The 25689-nt window shown below is 36.3% G+C and overlaps 2 protein-coding genes across 2 annotated transcripts in view; one reads left to right on the top strand and one right to left on the bottom strand.

Annotated features, from left to right (window-relative positions):
* The window catches only part of LOC110458061 (corticotropin-releasing factor receptor 1-like), a gene marked incomplete at its 5' end in the record, with an annotated part of 139928 nt that overhangs the window by 44531 nt on the left and 69708 nt on the right, over positions 1 to 25689 (top strand). The gene's annotated exons all lie outside the window — the stretch shown is intronic.
* Positions 10149 to 11985, bottom strand: LOC110458062. Its single transcript, XM_021509613.1, has 2 exons — positions 11640 to 11985; positions 10149 to 11543 (listed from the first exon to the last, which is right to left on the bottom strand). Exons 1-2 carry the CDS (start codon positions 11769 to 11771, stop codon positions 10593 to 10595), a joined length of 1083 nt encoding a protein of 360 aa, XP_021365288.1. The 5' UTR covers positions 11772 to 11985; the 3' UTR covers positions 10149 to 10592.

The raw sequence follows: 25689 nt of genomic DNA, 5'->3' as shown, positions 1-25689 counted from the left end.
ATGTATTACTACCACAGAGAGGTAATACATATGTATTACTACCACAGAGAGGTAATACACATGTATTACTACCACAGAGAGGTAATACACATGTATTACTACCACAGAGAGGTAATACACGTGTATTACTACCACAGAGAGGTATTACACTTGTATTACTACCACAGAGAGGTAATACACATGTATTACTACCACAGATAGGTATTACACATGAATTACTACCACAGAGAGGTATTACACATGTATTACTACCACAGAGAGGTATTACACATGTATATTTATACATTTTACAATAATTGTCCATTTCATTTACCCTATACATGTTTTATATATACATGTATCACTATTGACAGTAAGACAGATTGATAATTGATTGCCTATCACTGTATATATATTGACAGGTATTCTGACACAATTGCAACACTATTCAAATAGGTGAAATATAGTGATACATCTTACATAATTAACAGAAAATGGTATAGGTATTATTTTAATTTCAATGAGAGGGTGAATATATCTCTGGGCTTCAACTATACTTTATAGTGCTTTACCTGGAATTGAGGATTATACACATTTTTAATGTTTTGCTACATGAATTATGTTGTTAAACAAATAGGTATATATCATATATATACCCTAGACCAAATAGTATTGCTAAATGTGTATCAAACAAATAATATGCTGGGACCGCTGGATCATGATGTGGAATTACTTTGAAAAGAACCTGAGTGAGGAGTTCCTTGAGTTAGCCTCAATGTTATTTTTTTTTAGTTTCTATTTTTTTGACAGTCTGACAGGTAGGTTAGATTTCTGATTAGAGAAATATGTTTTACCATGAATTCATATATTTAAATACTTATAAAGTGCATGATGTTACCATGCATGTATCTGGATCGTGCCTTTTTGGTCACACAAAGATTAATCTTCACAACTAGAACCAATCTGATGATGAAATGTGTGTCACTTGTCTATAATACATGGGATATAACTTTTTTCTGTGAAAGTAAATATATATGTATGTAAACAGTCTGAAACAATTAAAAAAAGTTCCTCATAATGTATGTGAAAGGTGAGATAATTATAAGTTTATAACCAGTCTGAAGCAATCAATATTTTTTTCGTACATGTCTGTGATAGTTAACACAAGTTTATGACTAGCCTGAAATAATAATTAAAAAATGATAACCTTACTTGTGATAGTATAATAAAAGTTTTATAGCCAGTCTGAAACAAGTGATAAGTTTTCCTAACATGTCTGTGATAATAAGTATAATTGGTATATGTATAATCATGAAGTTTTAAACAATGTTATTTTTCTGTTACATGTCTGTGAAAGTTAACACAAATTTATAACCAGTCTGAAGCAATGATTAAAAATTCATAACCTGTCTGTAATAGTAAATACAGGTGTAATTATTGACACTGAAGATGGGTCTGAAACAATGTTAGTACCTAGCAATGTTCATGATCTGTGAAAGTTAGTACTTGTGTATTACCAATCTGAAACAATAAATGAATGTCCATAACCTAAAGTAAATTTGTTATTTTAAATTCTTGTGAATTGCATGTGTAATAATTGTGAAAATTGATGTAATATGTCAGCGATAATATAAACATTTAATCCACATAAATTTATTGTTAAAAAAAGTTTCCATAAGTAATTTTACAAGCATTGTTTTAAGTGTTTGAATTCAGGAACCCGCTATCAAAGGCATCTGATCGTTTTTGTAGGTGTAGTAATTCAATTTAATAAAATTACTGAAAATGAAAGAAAATCAGGGAAGACAATACAGATCTAAACATTTTAATGACTAAACAGTAAGTTATACATGCAGGAATTATTTTCCTTCCGTTGTGAAATACATATTGATAACCCTTTCTCCACCACTTACCCCTATATACCTCCTATTTCTTTTTAAAATAATGTAAATCCCACTACAACTAGTCGTATATTTGTTGACACTGAACTTCTACTTTCACTTTCACATACTTCATTTCCGGTTAACAAAATACGCAACTCTGCGGCTACCGATTAGGTGCTATACCATTCACAGCTCTCATAAGGTGTACAATGGTTTAGGGTCCGACCAAAGGGTTTCCGAACCGGGAATGACCAAGTCTGAAATAGAATATAATCTAGAATAATGAAAAGCACTTGATTTAGACTGATGGTTGATAATCAAGAGTATCATATATACACTGCTTTGTACCACCTACCGGTAGCCAGATACATTCATTATCATGGGATCGTCAGTATGAAAGTATTCAGGAAGAAGCTGAGAACGAGTTGAAAACAACTTCCGAACGACCTGAGCATGGATTTTACAATTTTGGATCGTATTCTAAAAAACAAAACGTCTGTTCGCGCCAGGTGATAGAAATAGACCTCACAAAGGTGATCTGCGTAAGAAAATAGTTCGTCTTAAACAAATCATTGTAAAGTTATGGAAAATATTGTCAGGATAACGACACCATTTTAAAGGTCAATGTGCATAAGGAGAAGTTAACGACGATAATATAGTATTAAAAATATGTTTCTACATTGTTTTGAGGCTCATGGTATTCTTCCGCGCAAAACTTTTTTTTTTAACATTTGTCATATCCTAGAAGCCATTTGTAAGATACGGTATTTAGTTGACTTTTGGAATTTACCTTTAGCTCAGCGGTACAGTATCGGGCTGAAGAGCAAGAGGTCGCCGGTTCGAGCCCTAGCTACGGCACTATCTTTAACACTATTCCTCGTCTTACTACACAGGTATATAGATGATATAGATCTCATCAGTCGGACGTGGATAAAATCTTGAGTCCACCTAAATTTGTTAAACGCTTTGAGAAGACCTACAGACTAGGTTTGTGATAAAGCGGTATATAAGAACCTCGAATTATTATAATTATTATTTTTATCATTGTTAGCGGGTGCTGTATGTTATATAACAATATTTACAATTCGAACTAGATCAAATCTTCTATCAGCTTTCACAGTCGAGTTGATCGATATTTTTTTAACATTCGTTTCGGTATGAACGGAATGGTGTTATAATCGATGCGTTATATATATATATATATACGTATGTTTATAGTATAAATATTCGTATAATAAATAGAGGATCTAGCACGAGTGTTCATGTTATATTAAATTTATTGAACGAGTATATTAATTTCATATGAAACGAGCCTTTGCATCGTCAGAGCAAGGGATATCCCTGAAACAGCGTAACGTCACCTGAATCATAGCAAAATACTTTTGTAAGAGTTATCTCGCTTAGTATATCGAAGGGACGTCACCCGTTCAGCGGTTGGTTAATTGGTTTACGACCCATTTCCATTCTTTCTGAGTATTCCTAGGCGATTTTTGAAAGGAATAGAAATGGCACGAAATATATCACCAGTAATTTTTGTTACTCCATCTGTATCGGTGAAAAGTGTAAATATCCGATGGAGACTCTTGGTATATTTGTTTTGTTTGAAACAAGGTTTCCTGCGGAAGTAGTTTCGTATTTTGAGAGATCGTGTTGCGAACGCAGCGATATTAGCACGATTTTTCACCCGGGTGCGAAATCCTGTCGGGGGAAGAAATTGTGCCGTAAGAGGGAATCAATTCATAAGCATTAAATTTTGTACGAAAACTGGATTTCAATTAAAGAGCGAACAAAACAGTATATAGGCAATACGATATTATATTGGTAAGCTTGCTAATACTGTAACACGTGAATGTCCTGTGGTTGATTTAAAAATAGCAACTACGAACTTCCCCGTACTTGACCTTTGTAGAAATGAGGTCGGTTGATTCATGAAAATGTGTTTTCGACGGGACGGGTATGGAGGGACGTCAGGACAAGACGGGACGGGGACGGGTCNTATCGGAGAAAAGTGTAAATATCCGATGGAGACTCTTGGTATATTTGTTTTGTTTGAAACAAGGTTTCCTGCGGAAGTAGTTTCGTATTTTGAGAGATCGTGTTGCGAACGCAGCGATATTAGCACGATTTTTCACCCGGGTGCGAAATCCTGTCGGGGGAAGAAATTGTGCCGTAAGAGGGAATCAATTCATAAGCATTAAATTTTGTACGAAAACTGGATTTCAATTAAAGAGCGAACAAAACAGTATATTGGCAATACGATATTATATTGGTAAGCTTGCTAATACTGTAACACGTGAATGTCCTGTGGTTGATTTAAAAATAGCAACTACGAACTTCCCCGTACTGGACAGGACGGGACGGGACGGAATGGGAACGGGGATGGGACGGAACGGGACGGGAAGGACATGGGATATAGTTAACAAACAAAAAATGACGTGGTTTTCAATAGATTGGCCACGTTCATAGTGTGGGCGTGACGCATTCTGGGTGTCCAACAGCGTATGATCTTGTCCTTAGCAACAGGGAAGGCGTAATTACCTCGAAAGGCGGATCAATGAGTTTGACAGACATAGACAGCTTGTCTGTATTCATGTTGTGACAAAATCAATACGATTTGTATAGACCAGTCCATACACAATATCTTAACTCAACATGGGCTCATGAAGATATCTCGCCGGTAACACTGCCCTTCCTAACACGCGTCTGTCGTCATAATGTTGGGCAACGTTGATTATCAGCTTTGCGTTGGAATATCCTAGATTTCTAATTCGTTCTAAAACTGTTTTATCTCCCGAAGACCATCCTCTGGATCCTTCTCCCGAGTGACAACTGTTGTCTCATAAAGACGCCTGGACAGTACATCCTTTTATCACACTTGGAGTTTTTCGCATTTTGAAGTCCGCCGTCCGTCGCATTGTTATAACAATATATATTTTGGCGAGCTCTTGCGCTAGGTTATTTCGCAACAAATCAAATCAATTTTTTCTCATGATTTACGTTCTTGATCTTTGAGCTATCAAAAATGGTCATCTTTTAAAACCTTAAAAACTTTTAAAAAAATGTATTGTGTGTTTACGTATCAGCATATATACACAAGAGATGTTACTGAACGCTGGCAACATTGATTTGTGCTGAATTGCTGAAAGGAGACAGAAGCCATGCTACCCATCCCAATCATGAATTACAATTAGCGACATCGTTATGTAGTCTGGTCGGTGATATGAATGTCCAGTCTTGGTCAAGCCGATGACCAATGATTGTCCGAAGACTTTCCGATGATGAGACAGAACTGACCAACGTTCGCGTGGACAAATATACTAAATACATCGGAACAACAGACAAAATTTCACAACAGATTAAAAACTCGCTTATCATGTAGCTTTGATTCACACGGATATGGCGTTAAAATTTCTGCTCGGAGTTCACGAATGTCAGATTACTGGAACTAATTTTTGATTTTTTTTCTGTAAATAGTAGACCGAATATCTGGAAACGGTAAAACGTCGGTTAAATCAGAGACGTATATGTCACTTGTTTGATTTTTTTTTCTGCGTTTAGTACACAAGAACTGTGTATCGAATCTTGTTAGCTTGTGAATCAGAGGATTATTGATGTTTATAAATCATGTTTACTAACAACGATACAAAATGTATATAGGATTTTGAGACTCCGTTCACCACTGATCTAGTCAAACAATGAAGTTGAAAGGAAAGCCTTGTCTACAAACAGAAAACCATTGTAAAAAAGTGAGAAACAGCTTCGGACGATTTGATTGCGTGCGTGAAATATCACGTGATCAATCTGTGGATGCTTTACAAACGTGTAAATATATAACTATTAACTTGTATATTTGAACAAGCCAACAAGGAGCGATTGTGCTTTTAAATAGAACAAGGGTTAAAATAATGCGCAAGAAAAAACTTGATTTTTCCTAAACCCATGTGAATAATACGGTGTGTGTGATATATACATGTACTTACATACAAGGAATAGTTACCTGTACTAGTAGGTCCCCAACAAAGGGGATATTAGTAAGCTATTTACCTGGTAGCCTTCGTATTAATTAGAATCGTATATACTGGGTTATCACGGACAGTCTATGACATCTGCGAGTACTTGTCATAACCAAATGTGCCGTTGAAGAATTATATAACGTAAATCTATATTTGGACAAACAAGACAGGAACAAGTCAGTAACATTTAATCGTTGCTCGGAGAATGTGATTTTACGTTATTTGTGGTACAAGATGTCAGCATAAACATCGATGTGATTGTCAGTGATTTTTTTCTTCTGCAAACTGACAAAGCAACAAACTAAATTGACCTACGTACCAGTTAATACCATTCATTCCCGTCAACAATCGATTTGGATTAATTGATAACCATTGTTGATAAAACTGGCTGTGTATTATTAGAGAAATGTGAAGGTAAACATGTATACCTGAAGTCAATTACAAAGTTAAATCGTAATGCGCTGTGATTAAATAAAAGCATTTCATTGGAAGCTCAGAATACCACGTGGCGTTAATTTGTAATTTAGAAAAAAGAGAAACATGCGTGTTATCGGTCAATACAAAACGTATAGTGCGCGAGCGGTATACCGTTGTCGCGCTCTGGTTGTAAGCGTGACTGCCTTAACCATTATAGCTGGAGTTTCCGTCGTTTTCACAGGTTATTTGAGATCGCGCGCGACCGCGTGCCGTAGAAAATATCATGTCTTCAATGACGGCGGAACCAATAGGGTTCCCGGTCGCTCGTTGAAGGCCATTGGTACAGTAGATGGTGATGAAAAATTGAGTGCGTCGGATTTATTGAAATCAAGTCTTCTGGAGTCCCTGTATGTGAACTTAACCACTTCTGAACACAGTGCTTTGAACTTGTGGACATTTAACTCCAGCTTCCCATCGGACTTGTGGAATTTAACCTCTTCACCTGGGAACCCTATCGACATGCCGTGTCACAACTCATCCAACGGCCCCAGAGGTAGGGCGGGTATAATTATTTACTATGTTTTACCTTTTTTCAAAGCAGGTTCAATGTTTATTTTCTAAGTGAAGGTTCAACATTTTTGCGCAACTTATCGACTATTACCAATGTTTCATTTTCCTGAGAAAGGTTGCCTCTTATAATACTTCGTTTGGATTTGTCCTGTAAATCTTATTACATCGTTGTTGTGATAAAACAGGACTGTTATGTACAGTACTGTAGCAATGTAAGCAAAATCTCATGTTATACCAGCCATTGATAAAAACCAATTCCTTTTGCCTTATGAATGAACTGTCTGAATATTGGTTGATACATTTTGTAACATGTCACTCACATTCTAACACGAAGTTATTTTTATTCCAAATACCAGGTAAAGATAACACCGAAAGAAAACATTAAATTTTGTGAATAATGTCACTGGTTGCTGTAAGTACATTTTGTACAGGTGGTTGTTAAAATGATCATGGCGACAGGGTTCGAACCTAATTATAAGTCAGTTGCAAGTTTACCTGTGTGCCAAAGAGCACAGAGCTTTTAATGTAGTCGTTATCTATTGGCTATAAATATGTTCCCGATAACCTTCATGAAATCTATATAACATATCTTTTCATATCAAATTACACAACAACAAAAAAAAACAATATTAGGAGAAAAGTACATGTATACCAGGGAAAGCACTCGATCAATGGCATGATCTGTTACAGGTAGAGATGTCGCCAGCTGCTCGTGCTATATACACTGCGCGTGCGTTTATATTTACTGTCTGCTTTTGTAAAACAGCAGAAAACAAACAACGTTAAACTACTGCAATTTAACACGGATTCTATATCTTTCTTCCTCGTCTTCTTGCATTATCACAGCGATACATTATTTGGTTGCATGAATAACAAATATTTTAGTTTTTGGGTTAATGAAAAAAAGTTGAAGGATTCCTGTCCGTAAACAGACAAAAAATAGTGAAGTCCATATCAGTTTTTCTTAAATATGGTAACAACTGTAGAGAATAATGGCTTATATATACAGTAAAAACTGTCTAAACCGGATGTCACCGGGACCAAACTATTTGGCCGATTTACACAGGTGTCCGGTATATTTAGGGTCGGCATGTCATTTTTTTTAAATACAAAATGTAGTGTTTTGCATACGATCTGTATCTAAGTGTGTTACATGAATAACAAATATTCTAGATTTTGGGTTAATGGAAAAACGTTAAAGAATTAATTCCTGTCCGTAAACAGACAAAACCTAGTGAAGTCCATATTAGTTTTTCTTAAATACAGTAACAACTGTAGAGAATAACGGCTTATATATACGGTAAAACCTGTCTTAACCGGATGTCACTGGGACCAAACTATTTGGCCGATTTACACAGGTGTCTGGTATATATAGGGTCGGCATGTCATTTTTTTGAAAATACAAAAATGTAGTGTTTTGCATACGATCTGTATTTAAGTGTGTCAATATAAACAACAAAGAAATGAATCAATTACAACGTTTAATTATTTACAAAATAACCAGAATATAATACAAATGAAGCCCGATCCTACATTTGACAGCGCCTTTTTGTTTAGAATGCGTTTGCTTTAGATTGTAGCCGGCCGAGAGAAATTTAAGGACCGGAATTTAGACGGATTACTATGCCAACTTTTATGAAACAAAGCCGGTTTTCGGAATGGACAGGGTCCGGTTTATACAGGGTTGAACTTCTGTGATTATATAGGGAATATGTCTAGACCACAAATCAAAGACGGTATAGACAGGGATCCGGATCAAACAGGAGCCGGTTTAGACAGGCTATACTGTACTATAATATAATTCATGATAGATGTGTGTATATCAAGTATTAAGTGATTGTTAAAATGCCTTGCTTTTTGGAAAAATTAACACAGGCCACGATGTAAAAATGTAAACCTAGCGACAAGACAGTGTTCACAGTTTTTCTCCCGATATGGTACACGTGCTAAACGTATAGGTTACATTATGTCTCCTTTTTTCTCGGATAAGGACTTATTTCATGTAATGTTACGACCTCTTTTCGCGGATTATTAGAATAAGGATACTATTGTTGGCCTAACACGGGTTACGTAACAGTGTTAACTTGGTCAATGTCAATCCCAGTCCTGTAATTCCGATATGTTTTGGACACCAGATGGCGCATAAGTCAGTATTGTATCTACGTAATTGTTTTAACGAAGGTCAACAACTAGGGCGTAAACAACAACAACCTTATCACAAAATATGTCTTCAGAAAGTACTTGTTTACGCTTTAAATGTTTTGTTAAAACACACTGATTGGATCGTTTGAAACGCTGTATTTAGAAATATTAATTATTATACATCGTGTATATCATTTGAAATTAATTGCAAGAGAAAAAAAAGAAGATATGTATTTTATATTTGATATATTTTTATCTAATAAAATTAAATGCTACAAACCCCAATTACAATATACATATGAATACATTAACTATTGCGTTGCTATACCACCATATATGTCCTACCGACTTCAGTTGAGATTCATATCGGCTATGAATGCCATGACATGATAGCATCGTAGGTGGTACATTGTACATCTTTAAATTCATTAGATAAAAGATTTGACAAATGTTGAGAAAATCAGTCGATATGAAGTGGGTTTACGAAACTAATGCATAAATACTTTTGTATAAGTGATTTGTATAAAAGACAAAACAACGAGCAGGTGATCTTTTCACGGAAACGCAACCTGGTGAAAGGCGTGTCTACTACCCTTTTCGCCTTACGAACATCCATCAGCAATTAAATATGGACTCTATGTTCGATGTGATACTACAAACGCGTTCAGCGCTTACCTCAGAAGTCGTTTTACTTTTTAGGCCCAAACTTATAGATTCCTTTTCTTTTGTCACCGTTCGTATAAAGAAAAATCTACAGAAACATTTTATCAATGGTACTACGTATCGGCAAAGGCCTCCTTGTTTAACACTAGATTGCAATTGAGTGCAGATACGTTGGGTCGCCCTATCAACAGCTTTGGTCATTTAAGGTGTACAAGATGCATGCATGTAGTGTATGAGCGTGTGTTTTGGGAGTCTGCGATATGTTCGTGTTTGTCTCCTTGTGATAGCGCGGAACTGATGCAGACTTTTAGTTTAAATCAATTTTATTGCAACAAAAGACAAATGGATTGGACAAAAGTTATTGCAACTTACTTACGTCCTTTCCGTAACAGAAAATATATATACAAAATTAATGAGTCACGTAATAACCTAATACAATTCATATATGTATATATATATAAGATGTTAAAGATGGGTAACAGCAAAAGAGGTAATGATAGGATTAGGGACACCAACGTATAGTTTTTAAATATGTATTCGGAGAGTTTACTTGAGATCGCGTGTGTGATTTTCCCAATCAAGTCGGCGTAAGCAGTATAACTAATCTATACATACATGTCCTTCTGCTTTTCTAAAGTTCAATCACATTCCGTGCCGCATTTGCCTTTCTCCTGTGTCACTCCAAGTCCTTTTGTGAATTCCTGCCTTACATACTTAGCCGACTAGATTAGGAAAACCGAACACGCACTCTTTGTCATATGGAAACGGTTATGATATTGATGGACGCTAAGATTGAAGTTAGTACACAGAGATCGTTGGTGTTGGAAAAAGGGAGAGGGGCTGGAATAAGAGAGGAGGTGGAGGGGAGAGACAGATGAGAATAGTCGAAATAGGTATCCTGGTTATTCAATAAGACTATTGGGTATTACATGTTAAACCGTTTGGAGCTTAAAATGAACAGTTGTACAGACCTACAAATTTGAATGTTTAGATTGTAGTCAAGGTTTGCATCTCCGAAGAGAAGGTGTTCAACAGTGATCTCGTTATACCAATCGAGGGATTGGAGCATTATATTACGGGATTGATCAAATTTTTTACAATTTAGTAAGAAATGGGAAGAGTCTTCCGAGTCATTTCCGCAGTCGCAAGTAGAGTTGTCTCGAAGGTGGGCTTTAAAAAGGTCGTAATTTAAAGAGCTACTGCGGTTTCGTAATTGGCAATGTATAATATTTACTTTTCTGGACCCATATTCAAGAAAACATTTAATATAAGAAGGGGTAGTGACTTGGGGCTGAATAAGAGATTTAAATTGTTTAATGGATGCTGATGACTTTGTTTCTATAGATAGATTGTTCCAGTAGTCTGAAGTACTTGGTATGAAGGATGATTTTGTGATTTGCAGTCTATAGTATGGGTTCTGAAAGTTATTCCTGTTTCTAAGATTATAGTTAGAGAAGTTTGACACAATAGGTGGTAGAAGAGATTTAAGAAATGAGGGAGCATTATCATGATAAATATTATAAAACATGGATAATTTTCTAATCCTGCGTCTATCTATCAATGATTTCCATCCGAGCTCTCTGTAAATAAATTCTTTTTTTGTATAAATAGGTAATCCAGTTATTATTCGACCTGCTTCATACTGCATGTTCTCTAATTTATTCGAAAATGTGATATTACAATTGTCCCATACTTCGCAGGCATATTCAAATAGTGGTCTTATAAAAACAAGGTATATTTTTTCCAAGTTTTTTCTATTTAGGATGTATTTTAATTTCCTTAAAGTTGCAATGTACTTTGTAGTGTTTGTTAGTATATGTTCGATGTGAGAGTTCCATGTGCCGTTGTTACTAATAATGACTCCTAGGTGTTTGTGGTTTTTAACAATAGGGATAGGTGTGTTGTCGAAAAGAAATTGTGGGTTAGAAGGTATATTTGTGTTGGAAATTAAGAGAATTTCGGTTTTATTTGGGTTGAAATTCATTAACCATTTATTTGACCAAAGGTTTAATTGTTCCATGTCGTAGTTTATAATTTGTTTTATATCGTGTAAATTTTTCGAAGAGTATGCTAATGCGGTGTCGTCAGCAAAAAGTCTAGTCATTGATAGTAATGTATTTGAGATATCGTTGATGTATACAAGAAAAAGAAGTGGCCCTAACACTGAACCTTGAGGAACTCCGGCTTTGATAGATACTTCAGAAGATATAGCATTTTTTAGTACCACTGACTGGCGTCTGTTACTTAAGTAGTTTTTAATCCAATCTAAAAGTTTGCCTTTTATCCCGTATTTTTCTAATTTAATTAATAGACCTTTGTGCCAGTAGTCAAAAGCTTTAGAAAAGTCACAAAAAACAAGAGCAGCATATTCACGATTCTCCAGTGCTGTAAGTATGCTATGATAGAGTTCGATGAGTTGGTGAGTTGTAGAGTGATTTGGTAAGAAGCCAGACTGTAAAGTATATAGAAGTTTGTTGCTGAAGAGATAGTTATAGATGAACTTATGAATTATTCGTTCGAAAAGTTTGCCAATGCAGCTAAGTAAGGAAATGGGTCTGTAGTTATTTGCCAATTCAGATTCCCCCTTTTTGAAAATAGGTGTCACATGGGCAAGTTTCCATGAATCAGGAAATACAGAAGTACGAAAGGATTCGTTGAATAGAAGTGTGAGGGGTGCAGATATTTCATTGGATACCATTTTTAACATTTTATGACTGATGCCGTCAGGACCAGCAGCTTTATTAGTGTCTAAAATATTGATTATATCTAAAACCTCTTGTTCTGTTATTACAATTTCAGTAAGGGACGCGTCTGTTTGGTTGTCAAAATAGGGTGTATCGTCGTTATGGTCATCAAGGTCAGAAACAGATTTAAAGAAGTTATTTAGAATATTGGATTTGTCATAGTCGTCTGTGGTTAAGCGGTTATTTGTAGGGTTAAGTAAGGGAGGTATATCGGTAGAAATGTTACCTTTTAAAAGCATACGCATTAGTTTCCAGTATGCTTTAGGATTAGCTGAACTATCATTGATAAGTCCATCTACATTTGTATAAAAAAGTGCTCTTGCATGTTTCAGCATATTATTTACTTTATTTCGTGCACGTTTAAATTTAGCTTCAGACAATGGGGTTTTAACTCTGATAAAATGTTTCCTTAACCTGTTTCTACGTTTAATTTCTTTTCTTATATCTCCGTTCATCCATGGTTTGTCGTTTTTATTAACAGTAACAATTTTTTTTAGGAATATGCTTTTCTAAAATAGAAATTATTTTGTCAGTGAACAGTTTACATTTTTCGCTTACATTGTCCGCATGAGAAAACAAATCTATCCAATTTACCTGTCCTACCTCTGTTTTAAGATTTAAGATATCTGCTCTGTTGTATAACCATATTTTCCTCTTAAAAGATGCAGACTTTATAGTGCTAGCTCACTGAAACATGCTGCCGAAGACACCCAGCAGGATACCCCACCCGGTCACATTATACTGACAACGGGCGAACCAGTCGTCCTACTCTTAAATTGATGAGCGTTAATTAAGCAGGAGTAGAAACTACCATTCTTACAGACTCTGGTATGTCTCGGCCAGGGGATAGAACCCAAAGCCTTCCTCACAGGGACAAACGCTCAACTAAAAGCCAAAAGTGAGGCATTGTCAAGGTAGACATTAGGAAGAAGAAAGTTGTTAAGAAACAAGAGAAAAGATAAGATCCCAAATTAAGTCCACTCTTACGATAATGCTATGGGGGCAGCAGGTATAATTCCTAACAAAGTGATAGATAAAGATTTAGTCAAAAAGATGATTTTTTCTCTGTATTTTTACGAGGATATTACATGTCATTAAAAAGCGTTTCTATTTCCTACGTCTATACATGTGTATCAATATGATCCAGATTCTCATATTAGACCCGATGGCACCCGGCCCTTGGGCTGGTAAAAATACCTTGTAGAATATTGTTACGGCAAACGATATAGAACTGGTCGTTTTATTACTTTTTTATCATAAACTACACTTTATGAATATTTTAATACAACATCAAAATTATTAGGAGATAATAATCAGTTGTATTTATAAGAAGTAATCGTAAGAATGATCTTTTATAAAATTGAGGGTTTTTTGTTAGACAGAAAGTCAAATCTGGTTGGTCTGTTACGATTTTGTCATTCCTTGTGTCTATATAAACACATGTGTCAATCTCGTTTACGGAAAGTGTCGACGGTTCCCGATAGGAATTGCTAGTGCTTGTATCCCTCGTGGACAAAAAAATCCCGGACCATAACACCATGATCATTAGTCTGCGATAAACAAGCAGGTCGTGTAAAAGTATATCCTTGTCTGATTAACTTCGTCAGGGGTCAAGGCTAAAACGGATTTCCCTTAGGGGTCGACTCCCATAAGGATTGACACCTCTTTTGACATCCGTTTTCTTTCAAGCAGGGGTATTTTTTTGGATATCATTCACTATTACAATCGGACCCCGCTCGACTATTTCTGTATTTTCCGAGCATGGGACGGAAAAGGGCGAAGTGATCCAATTCTGTACTTTGATTTCCGGCACGCTGGCTTATGCCTAATGGCAGGATTAGTTTGATACAAACGGGTATTGTTGTTCGCCTCGACATAAGTTTAAAGTTATGTATTAACATAATATTGATTAAAGGATTATTGATTGGTTGTTACACATTATTAACGCATTTAACGACATAAATTTACATTAATTCAAAAGTGGTCAAAACAGGCATTGTAATGACCCAGAAATACGTAACGTTATCACAGGATTTTATTATACGGCGGCTTTATACACTTGTAAGACCAACTTAATAATAGTAATTAGTAATTCGAGGTTCTTATATACCGCTTTATCACCCACTAGTGCGTAGTTCGTCTCAAAGCGGTTTACAAATTATTATCCGCGGTTATACAAAAATGTAGGGCCTTTGCAACCAGCCAATATCTTGCTCAACTCCCTGGGGAGCATACAGCCGGTGCGGCCATTTCGGCGCTCACAGCTAGCATACTACAACTCTAGCACTGCCCAACCACGTACTCATTTACAGCTGAGTAGACTGGGTAAAATTAAGGTGCACGGTACCCCTGAATCAGTTATAGTCGCAAAGAAGTGCTCAACTCAGAATTTTGTTTATCCATTCATTTTTACTTATTTATTGTAGGAGGTGTATTCTCCCTTTTTGTGTCGCCTGCGAAAAGCTGGTGAAACATAGGTATTGCTATGTCGGCGTCGGCGGCGTCGTCTGCACAGAGGTTTTCGTGCGATAACTTGAGTTGTCTTGGGCTGATCAAACTCAAACTTCATGCATTGCTTCCTTATTAAAAGTGCTTGATTGGGATTGCTTTTCAGGTCCGAAGGTCAAAGGTCAAGGTCACTGTTACTATAAATAGAAAATCTGTTTGCGTGCGATAACTTCAGTTTCCTTGGGCCAATCAAACTCAAACTTCATGCTATGCTAAGAACAATCTCCCAGCTTCCTGCGCAGGCGACACATCCACTTCAGTGGAATTATTGTTATGACAGATAAAGCAACTAACATGTCTTTTTATTCGGCTTAGAGTGAAATCTCCTGTCTGGCTACGCATATTTCATAGTTCATTGGTTTCTCATAGGTTTTGTAAACTCCGTGTATAAATTGTTTTAATGCGCATTTGAAACCTAATGTCAACATTGGCGACGTGCATTCAAAATGAGTTTCTGGGTGTTTTTTTTTTTCTTATTTCTATCTTAAAACACAAAAGTTTCGGACAACTACATTTCATTACCTTAAAAAATATGCAACCTAACTTTACGGGTTATTATGTTGTTCGCATGATTTCTAAACCCTTTCGAACATGGGTCGGGGATGGGGCTGGATGGCAGGTTTTTTATACAAGGGGCGACATTCGTCAATAGGACGGGCTATCTTAAGTGCAGGCTAGATCGGCTCTGTGATTTAAACATGTATTCATGGAATTTATACTAGCCTTAAGCTTGTTTTCCAACCCACCGGACGGTGGCTATAAATTCATGTTGGCTTATTGAATAAAAACACTGCGTACTCTATCCGTGTGACGTCTATGACATTCTGTATGGTATTTCCGTCTATAAACAGGTAATTATTCTCAAAGGGCAACAGTGACGAGCAAATAATTAGTTTGATAGAAATATATATATTTTAATACATCATTTGTGTTTTTATTGCCCCCTTTGCTCTCGTATTCGGTCATAAATGCAAATGCCATAAGAGTATAATAGAGTCTCGCAATTTTTTCTTACAGTGCGTGCGTCAAAACAGATATCTTTGTACATGTAAGCTGGTGTGTCTGGAGATATTTTATCGCATGACATTTAGCTCTCTCTGTCGGGCTCGTGACCGAAGGGTTGCGGTTTCGAGTCCCGGCACGGCACTGTGTTGAATCTTTGGGCAACGGATACTTTAATCCGCTTGTTCCAGTCTACTCGGCTGTAAATGAGTACGTGGTTGGACAGTGCAAGAACTGTTGAATGCTAGCTGCTTAATGCACCGGCTGTATGCCTCCCAGGAAGCTGAGAAAGATATTGGCTGGTTGCAATTTTTTTTTAGAAATATGTGGCTAAGAGTTATTATCGTCGTCAAGGTACTCATTTCTCATTTTGCTGCTACATAAATTGTAATTCATGGTCTATAGCAAAAGTGTTGGATGGGCTGTGTATACGTTCCGAGATCTAATGCTGTAGTTTTTGATTTTTTTCACCATATGATTACTTTCGTTTCTAAATTCTTAAATTCCAAACATCTTTAGTCCTGTAGAATGTATTGCGACGTGAAACAAAGCTGTTGAAAGAAACAATCTTCAAGAGTTCAAAATCGTAAGATGAATTTGAACTTTATTTATTTTACAACAAATACGATAAAAGCTATTGCAATATGTATTGGTTACTCTTGTTGGCCCAGATCTTAGTGCGCGCGAGGGTCTTAATGTACGAGTAAACTGAAGAACCGGGAGAAAACTAATCTGGTCGGGTAGATGACCCTTACCTTTTCATTTCCGACCGGGGAATCAAACTCCGGCCGCCTTGTTGAAAGGCGAGTGTGTTATACACTGCGCAACCGACAATCCATGGTTCGTTATCTTGATATCCATTCATTCAAGAATCACTACTTAGAACTCAAAACAAAAACTTGTACCAATTATCCAACAACATCTGCTGACCGTAATTAACTACCACCATATATATATACCGACCGGCGCTATACACGTCCATTAAACGGAGGACTTTTTATATCAAATTACTCCGCTGTTATAACAATATATCTCTTTCATTATACCTCCTTCCATTAAGGACCTAGTTACGAAATTTTCTTAATTGCCTAGTGTATCATAATAGCATGCATTAATGAGAAGGAGTAACGAACACATACGATATATTCTGTATACTAATATGCTGCTCAAAAAGTTTCAAGCTATGAACTAATTTTCGTGATGTAGAACTATATTTTACCACGCACTCAGGCAATAGTCAGATTTGCAATAGGTAGGACAACTTAGAGACTAAAGGGTACAAAAACATAACTGTTCAGCACGAACTAGTCACAGAGATGTAAAATGTGGGTCAGGAAAGGCACGGTAGTCTAGTGGTAGGACGCTGGACTCGTGATCGAAGGGTTGCGGGTACGAGTCACGGCACAGCACTGTATTGTATTTTTGAGCAAGATAATTAACTCCGTTTGTTCCAGTCTACTCCGCTATAAATGAATACGTGGTTGGGCAGTGCTAGAATTGTAGAATGCTAGCTGTGAGCGAGGAAATGGCATCATCGTCTGTATGCTCCTCAGGGAGTTGAGAAAGATATTGGTTGCAAAGGCCCTATAACCACGGATAAAAATTTGTGAACCGCTTTGAGACGACCTATTAACTTTGTTGTGATAATGCGTTATATAAGAAACTCGAATTATTATTTATTATTATCATTATTACAAGCAAGCATTGTATTCCCCATCATAAAGTATGAACAGACTGTATATATTGGGAGCATAACAATGTATAATGTTATATATATTAAACATTATAACATTTATGGTGAACTTGAGATCATTTTGCTTCCAAGAAATTTGTCCAATTAACAAATAATTTATTTTAGTCCGGAATATTAATCCGCCATATTTTCCTAGTTTAGTATCGACGATCGTGTTCATAAAAATGTTAAGAGTGAGAAAAAAAGTGAAAAATGAAGTAAAGAAGATCTTAAGTAATGCGTTGTCCCTCTGATAAGCGATTATATTAAAAGTTGGAAAAGAGGTTGCTTAATTGTTTGGAAAGGGTTAAATAAGCCATACAGATCACAACTCCCCCAAATCGAATCATTTTATTTACATCTCAATGGCTAATATGCCTTCTCCAATTGCTTTTTCTAACGGGTAAGAAATCTTGAAGGGATGAGAAATCGTGTTGCAAACGAAGTGAGAATAGCAAGATTCTCTTTATCTTCCTTTAATATATTGTCGGCTTTCTCCATGATATTTACATATATCTAATGTCGGAAAAATATATCTAACTTACAACGTCTGTACAAATGAACCATACAAAGTCATTTAAACGACAAATGCTGGTATAATATATCGTGTTATTACGCCATTTGGTGTCCAACGATAATTGTCGCCTATAGATTCCTTTTGTGATATTGTTTGACCTTTATGGCAATATAATAAGTTCACTTGAAAGACTGTTTGTTGTCCTATTCTGCCAACTTGGCAAAAGTACTTGTCGTAATGTGTATTAGCTGCTTTTTAAAAGGCCCTTATTCTGGGATGAGCCAATAGTTCGGTCTATCGTTCCGTATATATTTTAAAGCAGACTATTTTGTTGAGGTTACTTTTTTTCACGTGTCAGCAGAGCGATAATGGTTGTGCGTACTGCTATATTCGGTTGTAACTCTCAGATGAGGTTAGCCTCCCGATTAAGCCGTCCTGTCAGCGTGATGCATTAGATATGTAAAATGTAGGCATAGCGGAACTGGACTGGGTCGATCGTCGGCGATCAGGTAGCTTAATTGGTCAGGGCGTCCGTCTAGAGTTCGGAGGTCCAAGGTTCGAACTCCAGTCTTGACATGCATTTCTTCTCCTGTTAAATATGTATCGTTCCTATATAGAAGTTGTTCCGCAAGCGAATTGGTGTGTAAGTCCAGGCAACATTGTTCTTTTCATATTTGTACCTCATCTCCTTTCCAACTTTACCCATCTTTCTTATCGCTGCTACACGTTGGGATGAGTTACTAAATTTCATACTATTTGGTTTATTGATAAATGTTCCAACTTACAGTGTCGTCGAAAGTTTGTACAGTAGTGACCGTAATTAGCCATATCGTTGTCTATCCTCCATCACATAATTAATATTTCGATGGTTGCAGGAGTTGTAATAAGCTATAATCAATAACAAAGTGCTGTATATACTTGTCGATCGAATAGCTTCATTGTGTGTTATTGTACTTGGCACATTATACTAGCGTTTGGTAAAACGGGTCTTTAGGTCCCATTATGTATAACCTGGAGCTTCTACTGTAATTACAAGTATGACCGGAAGACGTTTTGATTGATCAGTCTATATTTAGAATCTTTCAAGGCTTGGACATGCTATCCCTTGCTTAAAGTTCATCATATAGGGTAATGACAACATCTTGTTGACCCGCTGTCAGTTTAATGTGACTGGGTGGAATACTTTTCTGTGTGCCTTTGGCATGATTAAGAAAAAACAAACATAAATTAAACACATGTAGTTCCTTAAATGGCCTACACTTTAATAGGACCCTAAACCAAATGAAACCTAACAAAACCAAAATGTGCATTTGTTGTCAGTTTGCTAGTCTTGACCAGTACATGTATTTATGTACATATACCTGTCATATGTCACTATATCATAATCGCTGTGTACCATGGTGTGTGTAAGAAGTATAGGGTGATGGGCAGGGGTCTTAATACTTTCTGTATTATCATGCAGCACAGTTGGAGAAAACAAATAAATACTTCACTCTATTCTGAAGTAGCCTAACGGTTGATAAGTATTCTACATATGTACTTTATGCTTTATTTAAATGCGTAAAACCAGACTTGTTATACTACCTATACTCTGGGTTGTATTAAACGTAACTCAGTATACAGTAGAAGTTCCAGAATATACATAATGGGACCTAAACAATGTAACTCTGGGTTGTGTAAGATTTCTGTTATTCCAGTTGGAGAGCAAGCTTAGGCGTTTATATCCAAAACGAGGTTCCAGGTTAGTGAATCAGTTTGCTTGCAGTCCAACTGCTGTTCATGTAACATGGATATCATAGAACGGAGGTGCCAGGAACTGGACCTATGAATTACAGGAGCATGTCAATGTTCCTCGACCACAAGTCTGTGTTTATAGTATTTAATTTTCAATAAGACTGGGTTGCAATGAGTTATCGTGAAATTTGGCAGGAATTTTTGGGTTTTTTTTATAAGAAATTCCTAAATGAATTTCTGTATACTGGAAAAAGTTCGTTGCTGTTTAAAATTAGCTTTTTTTGCCCATCTTACGAGAGCGAATGTATCATTACAGCGAACATTTGTAAACGACATAAAACACGAAGTTATTAAATATGAATGGCGAATGTTTCTATCGAGCGAAAGTTGATTTTATTTTGGAACGGCAAATAACTGACTCGGCGAAAATATTCTGGTATACAGTATATCTTTTTCCATAAAAGTTTGAATCTAAAGTCATACTAAATGATCGAACATTTTCGGCTGTTTTGCCAGCATGAGAGGACCATTCATCATGAATTGATTAATTCATCAGTTTAGATTTTTTTTGGACAAATGACAATGTGATTGAGTTCTCGTACATGGAACATGCCTTCCTTGTGCAAAAACCATGCTGAAATATTCAATATTGGTCGTTAGAATGAGCGATAACGAGCATAATACAAATATTTAGGAATTAGTTGCTGTCAACTACATAGCGGTATTATTTTTTAAACGAATGCAAGCAGGAATCAGAAGTACTTTTGATGCCTCTTCATTTTTGGCTGTTTGCACTTCCTAACGGTATAAATTCGGTCGTTTTGTTGACTTCCTTGCGCAAGTTTGTCCACACGAGTTTCTCATACTGTTGTTCGATTTATTTGAAGTTGAAGACGGTCGGAAAACAGCTTGTTTTTCCGAAATATTTCTAAGAGAGAATATTTGTCAACATATATTGGAAGACGAAACCTAAATAGAAAGGTCCTATTTCGTCTAAATAATTTTGTGGACGTTTGCAACCTGACATAGTTCGTCCATCTTTGACAGTAACCCCGAAGTTTTGGAGAAAACGCACTTGCACAGAGTAATCGAATGACACCCGTGTAGATCGGGAATTTTGAAAGAAGAACACCTGCTGTTACACACTGCATGATTCGTAGGGGACGACTAATGTGGAGACGCCCTGCATATGTCAAATTACTTTGAGCTCTATTCTTGGAGTCACAAAAACGACAAAAAATATTCAGTTGCGTTCACATTGCAACATTTGTGATTTTTAAGCTTTTTTCGATTCTAGCAACTTTTTCTTTTCCTTACGCCTTACTTGGCAATGCTTTGCTTGGCAAATACACCACCACACAAACACGCATGCTGACGCATATTCGTAGATATTGTACCATATTGAACACGTGGAGTTAAATTACCTTAGCTGGTAAAAGTTCGATCAACTCAATACGTTTACCTAAATTAATTGCGATAATTCATGATAACTGGTCCCGAGCCATTAATTTTAACATTTTATTATGAAATCTTGATTTTTTTTTATACAAATGGATATCTCAACTTTTACAAGACAACTCATACCGTAATTAATACAAAATTAACGAAGTGAAAGTCAGACATTTCACAGGCGTTCGGTAATCTACCTCATCTTACAAATTGTAGTCAGCTGTTTCAAACAATAGTAAACGTTAAGCATTGAGAACAATGGCAAAAACTAGTCCACCCGTTGTCAACATATAATGTGACCGGGCGGAATGCTTTGCCGAGTGCTTCGGCATCAGATCCGCGATATTGCAAAGGAGTAAATTACACTAACGTGCCATGCTCAAGCACACATCCACACACGCATGGATACATGTACATTACTGGCATTGAGGCACGTCCTTAAACGACCTTAGCGGCTGATAGGATGGTACAACCGACCAACCAAATGAATTAGTTGGAAAATATAAAACCAAATAGAACCGAATTCCAGTACCAAGAACCTCTTTGTCTTTCCTCGCCTACCTACTCTGCCTTTTTAGGCACTTTTGGATGGCTATTGTCATAAGAAATTGACTCGGTGGAGTGTGTGATGACAGTTTAAAATGGTCCTCGAGCATGTGACTCTATCGTCTATTGACACTGTTGAAATATGACTAGCTGTTTGGAAACAGAAACTATGGACAAACAAACGTCAACCCAGATTTTTCAAGGAAGTGTTTATGAAATTAAAATTGCTTTAAATGGGAAAATATTAATGCAAAGCAGCGGAGAAGAGGCCATGACAATTGCATAGCGTCAATGATTTCTTCGGGATAAAGGCGGACAGATTCATTGGATCCAGCAATTTTGCACATGTGGTTATGATAAAACGGAAGCGCGTTAAGCATGGTATAATCTTATTATCAACTAACGTTCACATATCAAATTTGCCTAATACACGAAATGTCAAAGATGTGAACAATACTACATGTACTAAGACAGATTTCGTGACATCAATAATTGTGCTGCTTACAATATCCCTGCAACTAATCCCCTGAAACGAGATTTCAAATTAAACATTATGTCGAGCAAATAATACCTTTTTGACATGGCTGTATATATAGGATTTTGATAACGTTTTCCGTGACATTGTAACACTGCGCTGAAAGATGTGAATGTTCAATCACTAGAGTCTGAGTGGCGTCGAACGGTATTTACTACAAGTTACTGTAGTGTAGTTGTTCAAACGGGAAAGTTACGCGACTCCTGTTATTTTTCACATGCAAAATCTCGACAACATATTAGTGATAAAGACATACAAATGTTATGCTATCAAGTAATGAAATGAATAAAGGCATCAGCACACTGGAATTAAATGAGAAATTATTATTAAAGAAAAAACAACGCATGAATTTTCTTTACCAGTTGTTGTACCAAATATGATGTCGTGTCAAATCAACAACAAAAATATGTATACGTATGTCACCACCATTGTTAAACGCACTGAGGGGCCCAGATGGCCAAGTGGTTAAGGCGTCTGACATTCTGCTAACACTAGCCCTCCACCACTGGGTCGCAGGTTCGAGGCCTACGTGGGGCAGTCGCCAGGAACTGGCTGTAGGTCGGTAGTTTTTCTCCGGGAACTCCGGCTTTCCTCCACCACCAAAACCTGGCACGTCCTTAATTGGCCATAGCTGTTAATAGGACGTAAAATACAAAAAATAATAATCTTAGACGTACTGAACAGACGTCTTTTATTATGACTGATACTGGTCTCTTGGTTCATTATCAATACGTTTTGATTTGATGTTTAATTTTAAATTCATCAGTAAAACGTAAGTCATGAAAAGACAAACAGACTGGGTAAACCGTAGGTACATATACTGGCAATGTTAACTACAACCATTAAGAGACAGAAGACTAGGGAGGCACCGCTAAAATGGAGGATTACAGAGGAGAGAGAAGAAAAGAGAGATATCCAGATTTTCGCGATGGGGCATCAGATTATTTCTTTTATTTTTACAAAGTCCCCTATATAATAAATAAGAAGAAAATCCCCGATTTTGTATGAAATGAGACAGAACAGTTTTTTTGTCTGAATCTGCAGAGGCCACACTGGAAGTAAAACAGTTGTAGGAAAAGAAAAAGAAGAAAAAACTTTTAAGAGACAAAAAAGATTAAGAGACTGTGTAGGGTTATTTTTTTGCGCGGCAGTTTTTTGGTTTTACGGCAAGGTAAACATATAAAACCTACACGACAGTGCAAACGCTTAGTGAAAACCGTAAGAATGTAGAAAACCTGGCCCCTTCTATAAATGTATTCCTTATAACAGGATGTGTACATATACTATCTACATTCCACTGTCAAATTTGATGTATGAGCATTATTTAAGATAATGCTTTTGGTATTCTTCTTAAATGGTCGTTAATGGGTCTAAGTCGGCTTTACATGTAGAATAATGGACATAGGCAATGTTACCAGCGCAAAGTGTGAGTTTGATAGATGGGGATATGTCGAAATAATCCTTTACATGAAATATAAAATTCTTCGTAAAGTCATGATTTTTCATAACATCTAAAAACGTTTATCGAAAGTCATCAATTATATATCACTTTTAAATACCCATTTTATCGTCAGCTTATCTTTTAATAGCTTAAACACTTAACTTTAAAAGCAGCTGTTATCACGAATAAGCTCCTCGGTGTTTGCTACAACATACTCTTTCAGGAGGACGCGTACCTCACCGCCTCAGATCTAGACATATCCATACATTCTGCAAAGCGGGTTATTAGAAGACGTGTGTTTTTGGTTATTTATAGAATTACTAGAACACGTCTGTATCATTCGTCATTACATCATTTTAAAAAGACAACCAATTTTTTTTTCTTTATATATATAGCAAATAATAATTAGTATTTATTTATTTTAGCAAACGAAGTCATACAGGTTTTTCATCGTTTCTATTCCAGCAGTTAGTTTTTATATTCAGCTTTGGTACATTAAGTTTCATTCATCATTCCTTCGGTTTCTGAACGTCATATTTATGAATTTGTAAACAAAACGTTAAAATAGCACCGTGATTGCACCTGAGTTACCTGGGAGGGTTTCATGATGGGTAAAACTGACCTATTCAAATATGATAAAAAAAAGTAAGTGTTGTTCTATTAGTAATTCTAATTTATTTGAGACGTAACATATTTTTTGATAAAGAGGTATATATGTTTATATTTACATTTGCATGGCATTGTCACTATATAGTCTTTTTGAAAGCTGTGTCGTTGATGGGACTTTAATTACCATGCATCATGAGACACAATTCTTAGCGTATTAATACAACACTGACCGGAACTACAATATCCAATATAAATAAACATGACGGCTGCTGAAATATCGCTGGGCATTGTGAGATTTGACAATGTCATGGTAAATTTATGTGCAAAATAAAAAATAAAATAAAAAAAACTTTTATTACAACGAAAACAAGACCAAGGTCTGCAATATCGTACAAAATACACATCGGTTGAAATCACCAATGCCGGCAATGGAAACAATTTTAACGCTCATGCAATTTATCAGAAATATCGTCTGTTACACTACACTGATCAACAGGGGTTCGTTACATATGTAGATTCTTCACAAAATGAGCAAAGAGAAAAGTTCGAATTAACTTCCAAAAATAACTTCCTCGTGGAGGGCAAGTTCGGATTTACGATGTTCACTGTATTTGTCCATGCGCGAGAATGTCACAGCTTTGCAAGCAAACAAATCATAATGAGCTAGCGCGCATTATGTTGTTTGCTTTCAAAGCTGTGTCATTCAAATAGATCATAAATACCATACAAAAACAGTTCAATGCTTAAATAAAAATATATGTGAACAATTACGGGACAACCCTACCGTATTTTGAAATTTGCGGCGATATATCGTGATCATATTGTCGCAATTGGAGTTTTACTGGCGACGCGGAGCCAGAAAAACCCAATTTGCGACAATGTTACTACGATTTACCGCCGCAAATCTCAAAATGCAGTAGGTTTGTTCCGTGATTATTGACGGATATAAATGTATATACCTTGTTTTAGAATAGTACCCCTTCTCCCCTTCGTGGACCTCATTTGGTGTGCTATTTTGGGAGATAGATATAGTCACATTGATGAATTATTCATAAGATAAATGTGAGTTAAATTGAAATCTAGGTTTTCATCCTGTTGGGTCATGTTTATAAATTGTCTGAAGACGACATGTCTCCAACGAGACATAGATTGCAAGGTTGTTCGTGTAAAGGTGGGAATTCAAAAATCTCAAGACCATTCCGTGT

This window comes from Mizuhopecten yessoensis, unplaced genomic scaffold, assembly GCF_002113885.1.
Source record: "Mizuhopecten yessoensis strain PY_sf001 unplaced genomic scaffold, ASM211388v2 scaffold9421, whole genome shotgun sequence".
Lineage (NCBI taxonomy): Eukaryota > Metazoa > Mollusca > Bivalvia > Pectinida > Pectinidae > Mizuhopecten > Mizuhopecten yessoensis.
This window is presented reverse-complemented; position numbering and strand designations above follow the sequence as displayed.

What these genes read in the sequence shown, in the direction of transcription:
- LOC110458062 (XM_021509613.1), bottom strand. Translation starts at nt 11,771, where the DNA reads ATGACTAGACTTTTTGCTGACGACACCGCATTAGCATACTCTTCGAAA. An exon ending in AATGGTTAATGAATTTCAAC is followed by an intron (nt 11,544 to 11,639) that starts CCAAATAAAACC and finishes ATTGTTAAAAAC; the next exon opens with CACAAACACCTAGGAGTCAT.